This window comes from Hetaerina americana, unplaced genomic scaffold (assembly GCF_022747635.1).
Source record: "Hetaerina americana unplaced genomic scaffold, ioHetAmer1.1.p SCAF_4, whole genome shotgun sequence".
NCBI classification, from domain to species: Eukaryota; Metazoa; Arthropoda; class Insecta; order Odonata; family Calopterygidae; genus Hetaerina; species Hetaerina americana.
Genome location: NW_027286985.1, coordinates 34,898,916 through 34,918,989, shown reverse-complemented (window position 1 = coordinate 34,918,989; position 20,074 = coordinate 34,898,916). Strand labels below are relative to the sequence as shown.

General features: G+C 34.9%; 1 protein-coding gene across 5 annotated transcripts in view; it reads left to right on the top strand.

Annotated features, from left to right (window-relative positions):
- The window catches only part of Mbs (Myosin binding subunit), a 244,781-nt gene that overhangs the window by 115,673 nt on the left and 109,034 nt on the right, over nucleotides 1–20,074 (top strand). For 4 of the 5 annotated variants that reach the window (XR_011701689.1, XR_011701687.1, XR_011701686.1 and 1 more), the window contains 5 exons: nucleotides 769–1,006; nucleotides 8,632–8,718; nucleotides 13,475–13,694; nucleotides 15,360–15,469; nucleotides 18,878–18,946. Coding sequence is in view for 1 of the 5 variants with exons in the window: in XM_071589652.1 (XP_071445753.1) it covers nucleotides 769–1,006; nucleotides 8,632–8,718; nucleotides 13,475–13,694; nucleotides 15,360–15,469; nucleotides 18,878–18,946 (724 nt within the window). In the remaining 4 variants the exon portion in view is untranslated. The remainder of the gene's footprint in view (nucleotides 1–768; nucleotides 1,007–8,631; nucleotides 8,719–13,474; nucleotides 13,695–15,359; nucleotides 15,470–18,877; nucleotides 18,947–20,074) is intronic. The other variant, XR_011701688.1, reaches the window with a different exon arrangement.

Below are 20,074 nucleotides of genomic sequence, written 5' to 3'. Positions count from 1 at the left end.
GTAAACTATGTTTGTGTTATTCCCTGAGAATGGCTGTTGCTAATAATTACTTTTTGATAGATGAGCTATATGTAGTCCTTACTTTAATAAAAAGCAACGATGAAAGTTCAAATATTTCATGTCACACTTACTTATTCATTTTGCGTGTGCTTTCATAATATGACTTTTTTTGCATGGTTGTAACCATAATGAGAACCCATTCATAGGGAAACTCTGAATCACATTGTGTTTGGAAATAAATTAGTACTAATATGTACATAAGTATTAATTGAAAAAAATACAATCTGCATGATGTATAGTGGTATTTGGTCATTAATAACTAGGAGGTTCCTGTGAATGGGTATCCCCGTAATTGCTTTGTGTATTACTTCTAATAATATTTTTTTGCCATCATTCAATTTTATTCAGCTTCTTGTCTGCAACATTCTCATAATTGTTTCTAAAGTTGATTTTAAATGTTAATATCTATACAGTGTTTGGATGATCAAATATGGCACACCAATATGATATTTAGATATGTGTTTGTGTCACATTGATTCCTATACCTTTGCATAACAAAGCAAAATTCTCAATTTTTATCACAATGATCAATTTTTAAATTTTGGTGCTTATTTCATGTCTCAGGTCTACATTCATTTGAAACATTAGTAACTAAGATTTATTGACGTAATTAAAGTAATTAAGATATATTGACTGTCTTTTTGCTAAGTAATCAATAAAATTTTGGTATTTCTTCATTTTTCACTTCTTTTTCCTAATGAATCTTAGATCTTTTGTGCCACCTGTGCGGGATGAAGAGTCTGAAACACAGCGCAAGGCACACGCCAAGCGTGTCAGAGAGACTAGGCGTTCCACACAGGGTGTCACCCTTGAAGAGTTGAAGTCTGCTGAGCAGTTGGTGCGGAAACAACAGCAGCAGCAGGCGCAGCAGTTGAATGACACCACAGTAGCCCCTCAAAATAATCAATCTAGCCAATCAGAAACTCCTGTTACTCCTCCTCCTCAGGTGAGTAAATAAGTCTGTGTGAAAGTATAACTTTATTTGCTTTTAGTTCAGAGTTTTATGTTAGTTATCTGGAAACATTGTTTTTCATTCAAGGTTTATTTTCCCTTGAAGTCTGGATGAAATTAGTGAATACACCAACAATTTTCTGGTAGATAGATATCATAAGTCCTTTTCATACAATTCCCTTCGTCTTAGGTAGTGGATAAGTTTTGTTATGGTTAATGTGTGTGTGCTCTATCACTTATTCTTTCATATAATATGCGAAATATTTGTCAAAAATTCATGTTTTCTCTTAAAAATCATATATATTGAGAAAATAAACAAGATTTAGGAAGATTTGATGGTTATAAATCTGTGTCTGTGGACAGTGAATTAAATAGTGGTCATTTACTAACTATTTGCTTTTAATTCAATACAATTGCTTCAGCGAGAGGTATTTTCTGCATCTGTAATACTGAGTACAATGCAAAAAATAGGCAATTTCAGAGAGTTAGTGCTTTTGTTGAAGATAAATGGAAGGCAAAAATAAATATCAAAATAACTTACTCTAGGGTTAAGTATGCCGGCTCACGTTAAGGCTAACAGGATTATAAATTTAAGTTATTTTTAAGGCATAAAACATAAATAAAAATAGTTATTAAAATATCTGGTAATGCAAAGGAAAACTTAAAAGCATAGGTCATCCGCATCAACTCTAAATTGGGGTGAAACCTTTATCAGTGCAGCCCACAATATAGAATGTAAAATACAGTATCATTATTGGACCACAATGTTCAATTTAATACAATCATTGATTAATTAAGTTATGAGTAGTTCTAAGTCATTTTGACAATCATGCATAATTACATTTATTTCTACTCATTAGTCATAATTTAGTTAAAATGTAAAGGGATCCAGGGTAACTTAAAGACTTCATGATGAAAAATTAAATAATTTTTTTATTTGGTTTTATCCTCTTGATATTTAGTTATCCTTCTTAAATGGTAGTAGTGAGGATGATCAAACTCATTAGTCTATTTGACAGCAACTTTATTTGTCTTCTAAAAAATGGGATAAATTTGTCAATTCTTCTGAATGTACAGGGTGCAGCGGTTACCTCAAAACAAATTTCAATTTGAATATCCCGCCTAATCGTAGTCCCACTGGAGGTCGCGATTGGCGTTCATGATAGCTATGGGCATCTGGTAAACCGTCATAACCTCAAAATGGCTGAGATGTCACGTACAAGTGCAGAGTACAATCGATGAGCCGCTATTATCGAAATTGTTCGTGCTGAGCATTCGCCCAGTGAAATAGTTAGATTTTCCCAGTACCCCAGATCAACTGTTTATGATATTGTGGCTTAGTGTAATGCTTCGAAGAAGTTTGGTGAAGGTTATGCCTACTCGGTGAGATATAGATTTCAGGGGAATTTTGCAACTTATTGCGAATTAGCAAATTTTGAAGAATATTGTGAAACTGTGGATGGCCTCAGGGAGACAATATGTCTTTCAACAGGATGGTGCACCAGCTCATACGAGTCATTTAGTCCAAAACTGGCTCTCAGATAACATTGACATGTTCTGGTCTGGTCCCCGAATAGCCCGGACTTAAACCCCCTCGACTATTATGTTTGCAGCGTAGTCAAAAGAGTTGCCAATAAGACAAGTCATTCTAATGTTGCATCTTTACACACCGCTATTGTAGCAGCATTCGTGAATCAGGAGAGCACTGTTTTAAAGAGTGCATGCGATCGATTCAGGACAAGATGGGAGGTGGTCATTGCAGCTAAATGGGGTTACATTGTGTAATGTTACTCTTGACAGATACCTCTACTTGATTGCAAAAGGATTTTCATTTGTATTTTTTAAAAATATATTTGCTTCTAAACAAAAGTTATATTTGTCCAGATTGGACTGCCTTACCCTGTATATAATTTTCTAAATGTTTAATTTCAACAATCTACCCCACTTACTATCCTTAATCATATTTTGATTCACTTATAACATTTTGCGTCACTATTTTTTATGCCTATCCAACACACATGTCACCATAATTGCTGGCTACCTTAAATACATACATGTTTTTTGAAAAATATTTTTAGGAAATGTTTCAATGTAATTCCAGCATTTGATATTGTGATGTGCAGTCCATAAGTTTTGATATGGGTTTAGACAGCATTTCTGAGAAAACAGTTTACACCTACATTCTTTTTCTGTTCCACATCTTGTCTTTGTAAAAACACTTCTGTCATTAAATGGCATTAATGCTCTATACTAAAATATTTTATGATTCTTTTGTTGCATCAAAATATTTTGTATTAATTAAAAGAAAATTAAGCATGCATTTTAAGGTCAACACAATGCTAGCCACAGCAGGCTGTAGAGTTGTGGTGAAATATTACATCATTTAGCTGTTGTGGGGGATTCGGTGGACCAGTTGGTAGAATGTTCCAGTATGTACACTGAACGCAGGGCCCAGGTTCGATTCCCAAGGATAACTCTAGGCACCCTAGGCTCTATGCACCCAAGCGGTTGATTACCAGATCTTCCTGGGAAACTATAGAAAGCACTGCGATAGGTACTGGCCCTTTGGTCCTGATGTGTGAATTTCACATGCCGTATATGACTTGGTATTGGGTGAGTTCCACTGTTGCTGATCAAACCAACCTTCAGGTCAAGAACTGTGGTTGATAGTTGTTTCAATCTTTGGGATTTTATGCTAATGACTTTACTGTAGAAATTAGTTTTAGGGGTAAAGTGCTTAAAAATAACTGAAATATTGTGAAATCATTGATTTAGATATGAAATGAGAGTAGCCATTTAGGATTCTACATGGAGGAATTTTTATGGGAGAGGACAAAAATATTAACATGGTGTATCTATAAGGGGGGTACAGAGCCTTCATTTTTAGGAGAGAATGGGAGCAATCTAGGTGTGGGAGGGATCTAGGGATAAATGAATAGCTTCACAATAATTTGCTCTGCAATTTTGATTATTCAGTAATATAGAACCAAATTACTTCAGAACTTGTAATCACATCTCCCCTAGATAGGTAATTCATTCGATTCTGTTTTATATGGCTTACTGTAAGTTCAGCACAATAAATAAGTATTATTCTGTAGGATTAATTCATTTATTTCTGACTTCTAGACAAGTATGCTGTTATTTATATTAAACCAATGAGACCCTATGTACCGTTTGATGAGTAAATATCTGCCAACCTCAGAAATCCTTTTGCTTTTTAATATGATCCTGAAGAGCAGAAAGAGGATTCCCATGAGTATGGCTTAGGTCTTTTTTAAGTTTCAACATATAAAGCTAAGTAGAGCCTTATTAGCCCTAAATTTTTTATAATATATCAAGTCAAGATTGTGTGTGGTGTTAAATTTCATAAGCTGAATGTTAAATTGAGTGTAGGTATGGGTTTAAGACCTGATAGAAAATTCATTTAAAAAGATAAAATTCTGCAATTTGAAAAGTCTATTGCATGTATTTTTTTTATGGCTCCTGTGTATCTTGCAAAGCAAATTTGTTTCAAATCATACTTTGTGGGTACACATTCATGGTTTACAAATGAAAACGACAGTGCTTAGCAGCCATGATTAAATTAATTCTTTTATGGTTATGATGTGACTGAATTCACATTCCTGTGGTTTATTTTTAACTAGATAATTAGAACTAAGTAAAAAATAAGTTGATATGGACTTACCTGAAGTGATTTAATGTGATTCAGCCTCAATTTTCATTCTATAAATGTATTAATTGTAATTTAGATCAGAAAATGCTATTGGAATTTTTGCATTACCATATGATTTTTTGATAAATCTATATTGACCATATGATGTGAATCAACTGGGACCCCTACTCAATTGCCCATTCCCAATGCACCGTGCCAAAGTGTATTTGAAATGTCTTCCATTCCATAATAGGTATTTACATTTAGGCCATGTTCTTGGAGATATAATACTTCTCATAAGGTTGAATTACAGATTCTTTTCATATATATGGTAAGTTTATTTTTATTTGACACCAATTTCTATTCCTTCTGTAGCTTCTAATGATATCATAAGTTTATTTTTCCCTTTTGACTTCAGTTTTGAGGGAAGAGTTACGCACCACATTTTGATAGATTCATGAAAATCGATTGAGGGATTTTATTGACACTTGTTATTTAGACTGCAAAAAACACTGGCATTGCCTTAAGATGAAACAATGTAAGCTGCACAAATGTTCCTTAGTTTAAATAAAATCACATTAGTAAACTTATATCGTGTTAAGAATCTTAGATTTTTTTCATTTAAGTACTGGTGACAGAATGGTCCTAAACATATCATTTTAGTGAGAAAATACCATGCATTATATGAAGTATGGCACAGTATTTTATAGGCTTAATATTCTAATCATGTTTTTTGTTCTCTAAGAATTGAATTTCATTTGCAGCAATGTTTTTTTTTGAAGATGGCATGTTTGAATGCTTATCGTATTAAATATTTGTGTCATGTACTAATTGATTTACCAAGCATCTAGCGTGATTCAAATAAATTAAGTCATTTATTTTAGGTGTTAATGTTAATTTTTGTTTTTTTAAATATATACAGAAATAAATACCTATAAACTGAAAGGGATAATGAATTGGTGGAAGCTCTTAATAATGTGATGGAAAGTGCTTGTATTAAAGTTGTTGCCATTCTCTGTAACTCTTTCATTGTATGAAACTTATTAGGCATATTGTTGGCAAAATTATATTTTGAATGCATAGCAAAATGAGTTACCAAATACAAATTGCAACAATTTGCCAGCATAAATCTGTTAATTCCTTAAGGTCATTACACTGGAAGAGTTCATTGGTATTACTGATCCGCATGCAAGTGGTCTTTGGCTTTTATTTAAACTAATAATATTAAGGTGTTTGGATAATCATATTGCCCTTAACTACCATGATGTTTTTGAAGTCATTAGCATTGGTGGTTGGTTTTATAAATCCTTTCCTCTCAACACTGCCAGAAGTGGTATAAAGAAAAATAAATCATTTAATATGAATAGTTTTATATTAAATATTTGAGTTAAAACACATTTTTTAATAGTTTCATTTGCACTATTTTTGTGTTTTTTTGTAATACATGACATAAATACCGTTTGTGAAAGTCAAAGGAAGATTTTCATCCAAGAAAATGTATTTAATCAATTTAAAGTATTTTTAAATTAAGGAAAATAAGGGGAAAAATTCTACTTAAGGAGTTATCTTGCTAATTAATACTTTAAATGTATTTAAAAGGATGAATTTGAGTACATATTGCAGTTCAAATTTTTCAAAGCTGTAATTATATAATAAGTTTATGCCAACATATAACAATCAGCGGTAAATTCTCGTGATATAAACCATGATTATCCAGAGTTAAAAAATTATTTAATCACATAAATTTAGTGGTTTAATAGACTTCTATATATTGCTTTTAAGCAACTGTTAAAGGTTAAATTTCTGTTAAATTTATAGACAAATCTGTGTCATTACCATTGAGAAATGTGTTAGCCTGAGACCTTAAATATTTCAAGCCAAATTTATTGCATATAAACGGCATAAGTTACAGAAAGCATAACAACTGATGGCTTAACTAAGTCACCTAATCACAGTAAGGTAGCCACACACCTAGAGAATTTATTTTTCATTTATAATTTATTCACTTATTTTTGGGTGGCATAGTGGCCCACTGGTGAGTGTTCAGTGGCTGGCCTGAGGGTTCTGTGGTAGAAGTTGGGTGATGGCTCTCTACTCCTGCAGCTACTCCCAATTTGTGTGATTATCTGAGGAGAAGATCTTCCTGACAATTTGAAAGCTGCTCAGGGAAAGGAGCTCCACCCCACTCTACCTGAATGTGTGAATTTCACATGCTACTAGGGATTAGTATTAAGTGGGCTCTACTCTCACCAGTCAAAATTAATATCCAGTTTCATTACTATTGTTGCATCCAAAATTTTAAACAGATTCAGGCAAGATGTAGTGGAAGTTAGTCATTATTTAAAAAACAAAATTTGCACTTTTAAACAGATTTATTTGTAACGTGCAACACGTTTCATTTCATTGAACTATCTTCAGGTACAAGACCTTCTTATACATGAAGATGGTTCGATGAACTGAAAAAGTTGTACGTTACAAATAAATCTGTGGAAAAGTGCAAATTTTGTTTTTGTCATAACATCCAAAAATTTTGTAGTTTGAATAATTTATGTTGACTTACCCTTATTGAAGGAGCTATTGAAGCATTGATCAGACGTGTAAATGAGATATTATTACTTAAAGAAATATAATAGTTAATCTGGATCAATCAGTATAGCTTGAAAAAATTCTTGGCAGGGTGTATTAAATATAATAATTCTACAGGCCCCCATGTTTTGTTGTAAAAAAGGGCATTAGATATCTCATTGTGTTCTCAATAAGTATTTCAAGCATAAATACCCAGAAATAATCAAATATTTGACCTTTTGATTGCCCGGAAATGTTACTGTGTAGAGAAACCAACTGATGTGCATTAAAATATATTAAAGCATATTAAATATTTAATTCATTTATCTCCAGCTATCTAAAATTATAATGAATTTAATTTGGGAAGAGCTTTTGGATACATTTTTAGCCAAAAAAATTGACCCAGTATTGGAATAACAGCTGTAAACATAGGATTCTATAATTAGCATTCTGATAAGTATTCGCCCATTTAGAAACAGGTTTTAAATGCTTCCTTACAACATCCACTTCATTCTTAATTGAATTTCTCTCTAAACAAGTGAACGAAATGTTATTCAGCAGAATCATATTTTTATATTAGTACATTCCTGATGAAAAAATATACTTAAATTTTTTTAAGATTATTAAAGAAATGATGCAGAACTTATGACTATGAATTATATAGCTGTCATGTAATAGTTGTTTTTTGATGTTAATTTTACTTTGGAAAAATTTGAAAATTGAGCATTTTTAATTAGATGACACATAGTCAAACCATCAGTTATGCTGAGAAATAAATGTACATTCTAATACACCTAAGCACAATCCAAGTAAACATTTCATAATAAAAATATTTCTCATGCTTTAAATTCATTTATGTTTAACATTAAGCATGGTAAGAATATATAGTATCCAGTCTTAAGAATTCATGGCAGTGAGATGTTTCTTCTTTCTTTTGACCTCTTACCTTCTCCCATCCCTTACCCTATACACTGGAAACTTTTTTTTGCTGATTTCATATCTATAAATGCAACAATATAATTTTTCTTTGTACCATTTCTTCTTTGCATTTTTCCAAATCTTCTCCAAATATATATTTATATATGTGTGTGTGTGGCCATTTTCCTGTGGCCTTAATTGCTCTGGTAACTTGCACTGTGTTCTGGTTTGCAATTCTTGTTGAACTTTTAAAAAATCTTTTCTGTTGTTTTCACCTGCACTGTCCTCTCGCTTTGCTCGTTTCTGCTCCTCCGACTCCCTATACCAATCATTGTCATGCGTGCGCACCAACCCTGTAACAGCACCATGTACAGGCGGTCATCCCCTCCCCTCCTCACTCTCCCACCAACTCTGTGGCCGTCAGTGCCACCATCACCACTGAGCTTCCCTTTTCGTCCAATTCCTCTTGCCCATCGTCCATGCAGGAGGGAGACACAGGAATAGCTGGGGGTCCTCAGGCAGAGAGGAGGCCATCTTGGAGGCTGCGTGTTGACAATGGAGACAGGAACAAGGTAAACGGCAGCAGTTCCAACGCATTGCATCTCAAAATCCTACATGCTGGGGAGCCCAGCGTTCGTGTCTTTGAATCAACACATTTTGTTCTTGTTGTTTCTGTTGTTCTTATCATCCCTTGCATTGTGTTCTTGTCCTTTTGCATATAACTTTCCTTCACTCTTTCACTCTCTTGAGCTCATTTTGTAATTTTTTATGCCTTGTTTTTTTTTTGTTTGATAATTTTTGTGTGTGTAGTCAACTGCATCAAGGAAGTAATGTGAACCTTCACAGTACCATGTTAATCATTCTGAATATTAGTATGTATTGTAAAATTCATGCTCTAGAAAACCTAATTAGGCATGGCCCATTTATGATCTACTTTAATTGCATGATTGAGATTTGCATTGCAAATTTTATGATGAACTGGGAATGAGTTATTCATGAGAGACAGTTACGAATGTGATGGCTGCATACTGCAAAGGTATTAACATTATCATGAAATGTTTGCTTGAGCATTACAATTTTGTCATGATATGAAAATTCCCATGTTAATCTCCAAGCTTTTGTTTTGTTTGATTGTGCCCTCTGTGATAATGATGGATCCTGGCTAAACTTTTTAGCACTAAAAGAAACAAAATGTATCACCTTTTGATCACCTCTATATGCCATCAAAAAAGATGTGATATACATCTTTACCTATCTGCTCTGCGACTGACTTTGAAGGCAAATTTGTAATAGAAATATTAGATATATTTAGAGTCTGGTTAGTATGATGTTGGTTTCTGTACATATTTGTTCCTTTGTTACCCCTTTTTTATTTCAAGAATGGGAACTTGATGGATAATCTTCCAGTCATTGCCATATTATTAGTTGTTTTTTTTCGGTCGACATATGAAGTTTGAATGGGATCTCATTATCATAGTTGTTTCCCTTGTTAGACAGTTCGAGAAACTGTTTGTTTTCCTCTATTTTCTTTTTTTCTTTTGTAGTCTTGGATTTTATATTGTTTCAACCAATCCAATGTTGATTTTATGTGTTTGATGTTAATGGTCATTTTTTTATTATTGTGAATTGTAATGAACCCTAGCACTGTTGTATGGAAGTATTTGTGTAATTAAGGCATGTTGAATAAGATAGATACATATGTTCATTAGCAGCAAGTAATCTCAGTATTTTGGTATACATTAACTAATCTGAAACTGTTGTTTTAATGTATTTTAATCTTTTGATGCCATTGGTTGAGATGTGTAAAATTGTTTGCATGATAATCTATCAGCACTCATTGGAAAGATGAAAACTCACATCCATCTATTGGGTGTTGGTTCATCAATTAAAAGTTCCTAGTGAATTTTTTAAGGAACTACTGCAAAAGATTTTCATTGTATTTTGTGAATGCTTTCCAGTGTTTCATTTGTTGCATGACAAGGGTTGAACAGTAGAAGTTTTTTGCTTGCTATTTATTAATATTTTTAATCTATTAATGGTGATGATAATTGGTAATGGTACGTGGCATTTTAACCCTGCTTATTATTTCCATATTCTCCAATTTTATACACAGTTTTATTCATAATATGTTAAGTTAGAAAATTATAGATTATAGAATTTTTATAGTTTAGTTTTATTCAAGTTATGAACAAGGTGGTTATTTCTGTATCTCATATATGTCTAATGTCTGACTTGCAATCTGTTAGTCACTAGTTCGATTAGCCACCAATTGCTTTGCTTTCCTGCAAATGGTATCGAATTGGAGTTCCTAGTGTGGCATCCCGATTGCAGAGACTAGGCTCCTATCTCAAGTGATGACAGCAGAGTTCAGGACTATGTAAATCATATACATGTATATCATTTAGGTAGCTGTGTAGCAATATAAACTCATCATACCAGCACCACTAGAAAAGGGTGGTAATAGTGCCAGGGTGATAAAGGAATGAATTATGTACTTAATTGAAGTATTTAATGTTGTATACTCTAGTTGTCATTATGTACCACTCGTTTAATTTGATATCTTCATCTCAAGTGGGCAACAGATTTGATACTGTCACTACTGATTTTTAAGTTTCCCAGTCCAATATTTTAGGGTATTGACATTAATAAATATAACCTTGATGTTGTTAAAAATGTGTTGGATGAAACATAAATTTGCATGAAAGAGTCAAATGAAACTAGTAAGCAAGATAAATTTAAGCAAAGCAAAATTCATGCATTTCTAGTTATCCTTAAGCTCTTGAAAACTCTGGCACCAGCTTTAGATAAAACATGTAATAAAAAATGGATAGGTATCATGGTGTGTAGATTTTTTAATGAGATACTGACTTCGCAAAAAGGTGGCATAGTTACTTTAGGCTTAATTTTGACAAGTATGCCTATTTACTACCACCAAAAAATTATGTAAATGTTAGACATGTTCATTAGTATATGTGTCAATTATTTCCCTTACCTTAAATAGTTGTAATTGAAATATTTACAAAACCAGTTAAGGGATGATGAAACCATGTTACTTCGTTTTTCTCTATGGATGGGAAGAAACAGCATTTGAAAAGCTTCTTTTGAAGGAAAGGACACTACATTTGGCTCATTTTAAATGAAAAATTCTTCAAATTGGAATGAAGTTTCACTTGGAGTAAACAATGATATCAGCTGATAATGTATTTGTCACAGAACAATTACATTGTTCTTTGTTTTTAATGTAACTGCTTCAGTAGTAAATGAATTTTTCATATGGTGCTGCTCCAGTGATGCATACCCACCTTATATGTATCTCAGAGAAGTTTTAATAAAAGATCTTATTCCAATACATCTCTCGTTGCTTGATCTTGAAGACCTAACCAAGGAGAGTAGACAAGAGGACTAGAGTTTTAAGCTTTAATTTGAAATCACTCATTACAGAAACATAGCATGCATCACAGAAGTGTAATCTTGGCAATGCACGATGGTAAGTCTTCAGATGTTATCAGTTCGGCAAAGAATCTTAAGGTCCATGATAAATGATTGCGTTACTCAGACAATTTAAACTTATTTTATTCGCAGTTAATGCACTTGTTTCATCTGCTTGTAGCCACCTTTTTTCCAACTCATCATCTCACAAACCACTGCGTAAAGATCTTATTTCTAATAGTAAAATATGGTTTTCTTTGGTTACAAAGGGAAAATATATTTCAAACAGAATTGGTTTTGTAGTTATTACCAAACCATTACCAATTTTCAAATCAGTTTTTATCAAACTTTATATCAATTTGTAGCAATCATCAAGGAAAACACCACTGATTTCATCAAAAATCTCTCTCTTACTCTATGATTATTCAGGGACTTGCACTTTCATCTATTCATGTAATTCAAATATTGAATTAATTCCATGTTGAAAAGTCAATTACATCTCCATTTCATTGCTTATGGGTGGCCAAGAAACTTACTGTTCATAATTTAATCAATGAAAAATTTCACTAATTTTAGTGATTGCTTGCAATTTTATTAATTTGTTGTGATCAATTTTGCTTACAAGATGAGTTTTCAAAGACTAAAAGCAGATATTTTGATGACAAGACTGTAGTTGCAATTTTAGTTTATTGATGAGGTTGTTTTCTGCCCCGCATGACAAATGTAGTAGCCATTTTGTAATTGTGGTTGAATTCAATGGGTATGAGATATTTTTTGTCTGGGTTTTCTGATATGGCCAAACACATCTGAAGAGTCATTTCCTCCATCTTCAGAATTTTAAGCATTTATATATCATTTATATATTGATTAATCAGTTCTTCTACAAGGAAGTCTATAGTTAATACATAGATTGCTTTTCAGAAGTTGCACTCATTGCTGCTTTCTTCCATCTTTAAATCAATGGCTTCTTAGCCACATAATTTTGACACACTCCAAGAGATGTGTAGCTATTTCTGGCCTCTTACAGATAGTAAAGGATTTTTATGTGAAACTTGGAAATAGCTAATATTTAATATTATTAGCTAATATTAATATTTATTAGCTAATAACTATTACCACAGTAATTGATGATAAGGCATAATATGGTTGACTATAAGGTGGTAAACAGCATTATAAGAAATCATTCTTCCCTGTGATCTGCATCAAAATTAAAAGAAAATCTCGGTTAATCTTTGCCTGTATGTAGTTAGATATTTCTTTTAGTTTTTTAAAAAGCTCTGTATCGTCAAACCAAATTGCTGCAGATAATACTGCTAAGATTTAGTGCTGTTAAGTGACCATATACATGTGATGAAGTGACTCATTGGTATAGAAAATATTCTATCTGTACAAAAAAATAGATTGCAACTCTTCATTCAACATCTATTTTAATTGGTGTAATAATAAGTTTAATATTTAATAATTATATTTCAAGGTTCTGTAAGCAATCTGCTAGTATTACAAGTATAAGTCAAGAAACAGTTTTTTTAAATATGTTTCGATATTAGTTCCTCGGTGTAACTCATATTGTCTCATATACCTTTCATTAGATTTTTATTATATCAAGCTTATTTTTGGAGTGTATTTCTCTCCCCAACACACTGAAACTTTTGATATTTAAGTACATATTCCATGTTCAAGGACAAGGTGGTTTTTTAGAATTGATTTAGTGAATATGTTAACAAAAAGTCAATATAGTTCCTTATATACACAAATGTTATTCTGTCAATTCATGCATGTAATAGATTCGATACATACAAAGTATGACACAGTATGTTAGCTATTTTTCAGCAGGTTCAAAAACCGTGATGATGTATGTTTTTCTGAAACATGCTAATGATATTGCTGTAACCTTGACAGTTCCTCCTGGAAGATGCTCGGACGCGAAGTGGTGGGGATGCAGTTTCAACTACTAGTTCAACTTTGTCGTACATCAGGAGGCCAGCTTCCACTCCGTCTTCCACGCCAAGTTCCACTACCCCATCATCTACAACCCGTCCTGCATCAGTCCCAGTGGAGGCTGACACTACCGTTACGATAGCCCTTCGCCGACAATCAAAACCTCCTGACAACGATAAAGGTTAGCTTGTTCTTTTACTAGCACCAAATGTCACAAAAATGTTCCATATTGATGGCCATTTATTAGTATGGTGGGTGTTTCATGTTCGCATTTATTTCCATTGCTGTTATATCCAAGGGCATAACTTTTTGAGTGTCAGTATAATTATGTAAGTGCATCCTGTTTGCTCAAAGCACTTTTAAGGTAATATAGAAGTTTTGTTTGTAGAATATTTGTTGTAAATGTATTTTTAACTTTTTAATGTGAACTCATATTCAATTTTTGTAATATTTATTAAAATCTCATGCCAGCGTCCTCACTATTTTATTGTACCATTCGGTGTCATATAAATATGGAACCACATGCCATTCATAAAAATTAGTGTGAATTTTTTTATTTTGATTCTGATCATACTGTATTTAGGTCATGAATGCACTTATTTATTTAATATTAATCCAAAAACAACCCTTTTGGACTTTTACATTAGACTATTAACAATGATTTATATAACAATGGACTCAATTAAAAACACTCAAACCCTAAATTTAGGAAAATCCACCCAGACTGGAATCAGGCCCGCAAACTTTGGGTTGGCAGACAAAGACATTGTCCAGCCACCACCAAAGCCGGCAAATGCTATGCTACTAAATGAATATATCCATATATTGTGTGAATTATGTCAGTATATATTCTAGAGGATATTGGTGTCTCATGTTCTGTATTAAACCTTTGACTTGTACAATTAATCCTTGCTATTATGTTCTTCTCATGTCATTTAAGTTTTATGTTTAAGTGAAAAAATAAGAAAACAAACCCTTGAAATCGTCTTGATTATGAAGTAACATACGAGGGTCATCCGGAAAGTAGTACCCGTTCGTGAAATAAAAAGACAAAAGTAAATATTAACAAACATAAAAAATTTTTTTTGAAAGAGGATACTTTAAACTACTTCTCAACATAATCTCCAAGCAAATTAAGGCATTTGTCATAACGTGTGACAAGTTTCTGTATTCCTGCTGCATAGTCCTTCGCCGCCAGCTCATTGAGATACGCGAGGGACCCATCTTGCACAAATTTTTGCATAATGCAGATGGTGTTTAACAATTTCATGAAAAATTGTTCGAGAAACATTGGGAAAATGCTCACAGATGTCATCAATTGTGACGCGCCGATCGTTCCTCACGAATTCGTCAACTGAGCTCACCAGTTGGTCTGTAATGGCAGACGGTCTCCCCGAACGCTCATCGTCGTGTGTGTTCCCCCTCCCCATGTTGAAGTTGCGACACCACCGCCGAACAGACGACTCGTCCATTACATTGTCTCCATACACCTCCTTTAATTGGCGATGAATATCACATGGGCGAACGTTTCTTGCATTGAGGAATTTAATCACTGCCCTCACTTCACAACTGGCGGCGTTCTCAATTTTTTTAAACATTGTAAACAATCACAGAAACAACACAGGCAATGCTAGCGTCACACAACTTGGCTCAGAGAAGGCAGACAAGCCACTGAAGCTATCTGACCTCGTCCAGCGGCTACTCGCGTCGTCAGCACTTCATGCGGCACGAACGGGTACTACTTTCCGGATGACCCTCGTATTTTAAAGCAAAGTTGTTACAATATAAATTTTAATAGAAAGCAGCTGCAGCCTTATGTAATGAAAGATTTTCCTTGCCCATTCAGACCAAGATAAAGAAAATGACAGTCGGAATGCACAGGCTACGCAAGCAGTCATTCAGAGGAGGAGAAGGCCAAAGAGGAGGTCCACAGGTGTTGTGCATGTGGACATGGATGTAAGTGCTCATTTTGCATGTTAATTAATAATTCCTTTGCTGTAATTTTACCGTAGTGGATGGACAAATCTAATGTCTTGCTGTATTTACCATCTATTTTTGAATTAGTGTTTAGTTAAATTAATATAAAGGTAGTATAAAAATTGTTTCTCCTTGTTATCAGATTGGTCAAATTCAATTCCAAATGTCTTCCTTCACTGCCATCTTAATGCACCTTGGTCCTGAACATATTTTAATAGAATATGGCATGTATAGATTCAGTAAAAGTAGCTCATCTAATTGTAATATAATCATTTTATAGCCCATAGTTGTCATTGTGAGGGATGTTACAGAACTGGAGATCAAAGTAGGGGAAATCAGGCTTGGATGATAGCATATGATTTGAAGGCATAGTGTATCATAGGCAAGGGGGTTCATTTTCAGGCCATCAATAAAAAATTCAATTGTGTTTGTCCAATTTTGTCAGGATAGCATTAGCTTACTTTACCCAATTGTCCACTTCTCTTGAACAACTTTGTCTGTTTTGCCGACATCCCTCCCAAACCACATTCTATTGTGTATGCCAGTTTGATGCTAGATTGGTAAGGTCCATTAAAACATTTGACCTCTTTGCTAGAGGCATGGAGGAGCTTTTGGACTCTGAGAATCTGAGTTAAGGATGGAAGGGGCTCCAATCAAGGTCTTTAATATTTTAAAGCTTATACTCTAGGACATGGTAGTTGGGCCTAAATGTTATAAGTACTTTATTAAAATAGTTGACAATAATTTGAAGGATATTTTTTCATATTCTGGGGATTTTTCCTAATTAATTTTTCTTTGTAAGGAGGGGCTGATAAATCATACAATGTTAAATACCTGTTACAGGAATACAAGCATGTCAAACCTGCAGTTTCTTTTCTCAATGACCAGCTAAAATCCCTCATGTTAGTATTTTGCACGCAAAGAGAGATGGAGTCTGACAAAGTATGGGGGGGTGGGAGAGGAGGCTATTAATATGGTAAATGAAGTATTATGCCGCATGTATGTAAAGAAGTTTTGCAGGATAAATATATCCTAGAGTAGCCAATTAATTAGTTCCTTCCCCTAAAGAAGTCTATAAATGAGTGCTTGTTTTATATATATATATATATATATATATATATATATATATATATATATATGCTTTCGTAGACGTAACACGGAAGTGCCGAATAGTACAATACACAGTAACACACAATATAGAAACACAAAAAAAGAGAAGAACACTCACACGTTATTTCTTGATATTTCGACGGAAACAATCCGTCTTCCTCTGAAGATATAGAAGTAATGACTGCTGGAGTTGTTGAGGTGAGGGGTGCGAGAGAAAGGGAAGGGGGCCAGGAGAAGGGGAGAACGGGAGGCGAAGGAGGGGTGAGGGTGGGCTTCCACAAAGTAACAATTTTAGGCCACTTCCATCAGTGAACGACATTGAGGCCCGGATGCTGATAGGCCATACAGATGTAAATGAATGCCATTTCAAGTGTTTTTAATTGTATAGGGTTATCGGATGTGGGAAGGGAGGCCAGGACGGAAACATTGTAGCACAGGTTGAAAGGGGTATTATGATGGGAAGCATGTTTAGGGATGGGGAGACCCGCGGACGGGGGAGGAGGGATTGCACGAGGCGCGGTGGTTATTAATCCTAATGTTAAGTGGTGTGGAACATTGGCCTATGTAAAATGACGGGCAGAGTTTACAGGTAAGAAGATAAACTACATTCTTGGAAGTGCAAGAGGAATAGGGGAAGGGCGGGAGAGAGTTAAATGGTGGGATGGAGTGGGGTGGAGTGGTGAAAATAGGGCAGGTTTTGCATCTTGCTCGATGACATGGAGTGGGTATGGCTCTGGGGGTGTGAGGGGATTTTGAGAGCGGCCTGGTGGATTTGAGGATATTTGCTAGGTTGGCGGGACGTTTGAAAGTGACAGAGGGGCATTTGGGAAGAAGGTTGGAGGAAGTGTTGTGATTTTTGAGGATGGGGAATAGGTCTTTGAGGATGAATTTGAGAGACTGAATGCCTGGGAAGTAGATAGTACAGATTGAGAGAGGCTGGGAGTCTGTGGTTGAGGCAGGCTTGGGGGTGTAGGAATGTTTAAGTATTTTTTTATGGAGGAGGGAATCAGGGTATCCTCGTTGGAGGAGGGAGTGGTGAAGGTTGTTGAGGTATTTCTTAAGGGATTCGGGATGGTTGCAAATGCGGTGACCGCGGATAGAGAGGGAGTAAGGGAGGGAGCGCTTGGTATGGGAGGGGTGACAACTGCTGTAATGAAGGTATTGCTGCTTATTAGTGGGTTTGGTGTGAACAGAGGTAAGGAATTTGTTATTGCTGAGGGTAATATTAACATCGAGGAAGGTAATCTGAGAGGATGAAATGGTCGAGGTGAAAGACAGGGATGAGGAATCGTTGAGTTGGGAGATGAAGGAATTGAGGGAATCTATGCTGTGTGGCCATAGTAGAAAGATGTCGTCAATGTATCGGAGCCACAGGAGGGGTTGCAGAGGATAGTTTGAAAGGAAATTCTCTTCTAGGACACCAAGGTGGAGGTTTGCATATGAAGGGCTGAATCTGCTACCCATGGCACAGCCCTTTATCTGGAGGTAATGGTTATTGTTAAAAGAAAAGGAGTTGCGGGTGAGAATGAAATCGGAAAGGTCAATGAGAAAATCGGTACTGGGGATTTGAGGGGTAGGGCGTTTGGAGAGGAAGTAACGTAGGGAAGAAAGGCCTTCTTGGTGAGGAATGGAAGTGTATAGGGAGGTGACATCGATAGTAGCCATAGTAATATGGGTATCAGGAGTGAGGGAAGTTGAGTGAAGCAATCTGAGGAAGTGGTAGGTGTCTTTTATAAACGAGGGTAGAGAGTGAACTAAAGGTTGGAGATAGTAGTCCACAAAGGCGGAAATTCTTTCGGTAGGAGAGCTACGAGAGGAGACTATAGGGCGGCCTGGGTTGTTGGGTTTGTGGATCTTAGGAAGGATGTAGAAGTGAGGGGTGTGAGGTTGGGAAGGGGAAAGGAGGGAGATGTCACTGGGGGAAAGATTCTCCTTAGGGCCGTTGTCTCGGAGGAAAGCGATAATTTCTTTTTGGAATGCGGGGTTAGGGTCAGCGGGAATATTTTGATAGGATGAAGTGTCGGAGAGTAGTCTGTTGCATTCTTGAAGGTAGTCTGCCGTGTTTAGGATAGCATAGGGAAAGGAACTGGCCCTGCTACCCTGATATGTGAATTTTGCAAGCCGTATAGGGCTTAGAACTGGGTGAACTCGACCACCACCTACCAAATGGACCTTCGGGTGGATTACTATGTTAATGATTTATTATATATATATATATAATATATTAATTTATATATATTTATTTATTTATATAAATATTTATTGCAATTTTTTTAGGAGATTGATCCAGATAGGCAGGAGTCCGTAGGTGATGGGGAAGATGCCAGCAAATACAACAGTGAAGAGGTAAGTGCTGGAATTTCAAATCTCCAGACAATAGCAAGAAGGTCATTCCATGTCAGTTAAGGATTTTGGATTCAGTTGAAACATTCTGTGTAGAGTTACATCACAAACATAAAATCAATGAATATCAGAAGATGAAAAAAAATATTGTTCCAAAGAGAAAGAAAAAATCATGGCTTTTCTAGAAAAGAAAACCTTTTCCTTTTCAGCTTAGTTCCATTTCAAGATTTATTCTAGTCTCAGTCAAAAAAATTATTAATCAGGGCAAAGTGAAATAGTCAATCTAGCAGATTTTCCCAGTACATACATACTGATTTTTACTGGGAGCCTCAGTATATCTCAAAACGACATTGTTTAGAATGTTTTGTAAGGGAGGATCCTCTTATTAAATTATATTTTGCCACTATTTGAAATGAAGGTATCGCCACATTTTCATGACACACATTTGTTACTCTTCTTATTAACTTGTTGAAAAATTGACAAAATTAGACTATGCTATAGTGTAATAGACCCTCGAAAGTCATAATCATAGTAGGTCGTCAGTTTGAGTATTTGTTTATCACATTTATGTTATTACTTAACATATTAAATTATATTTAGTTGGTAGGAGTTCATTGAAATATTATAGTTCAAAGGCTTCTAATGCAAAATATTTTATCATTTCAACCGTAATCCTGCAGTTGATGTTGACTTTTATCAATGATTAACCAGTACCAAAGTAATTAACCCAGAGGTTGTTTCAATAGATGGCTGTTAAGCTCACCTTTAATATGAGTTAAGGGGATCAGGTATTATTCCTATGCTGCCTGTAGTTTCCCTGCAAGTTCTTTTACTTAAAAAATCAAACAAATAGGATGTGCCAAGGGTATCAACAGGAATCGAACCAGGGCTCCTCAGTCATTAGCCGAGTGTTCTACCCATGTACTGGTACATGGGTAGAACACTCGGCACCGGTACATGTCATACCGTGTGCCAAATTAATTAATGACAAAAATGAGTTTTGAAGCCTTGATGTTAGAATATATGTTGTTCTGAAATTGTCGTATATTTTTGACATTCGTCATAACACGCTCAACGACTTCGGGACGTTCGTCAATGCCGTTCCTTCCAATTCCATTTGGTCCACCCAAT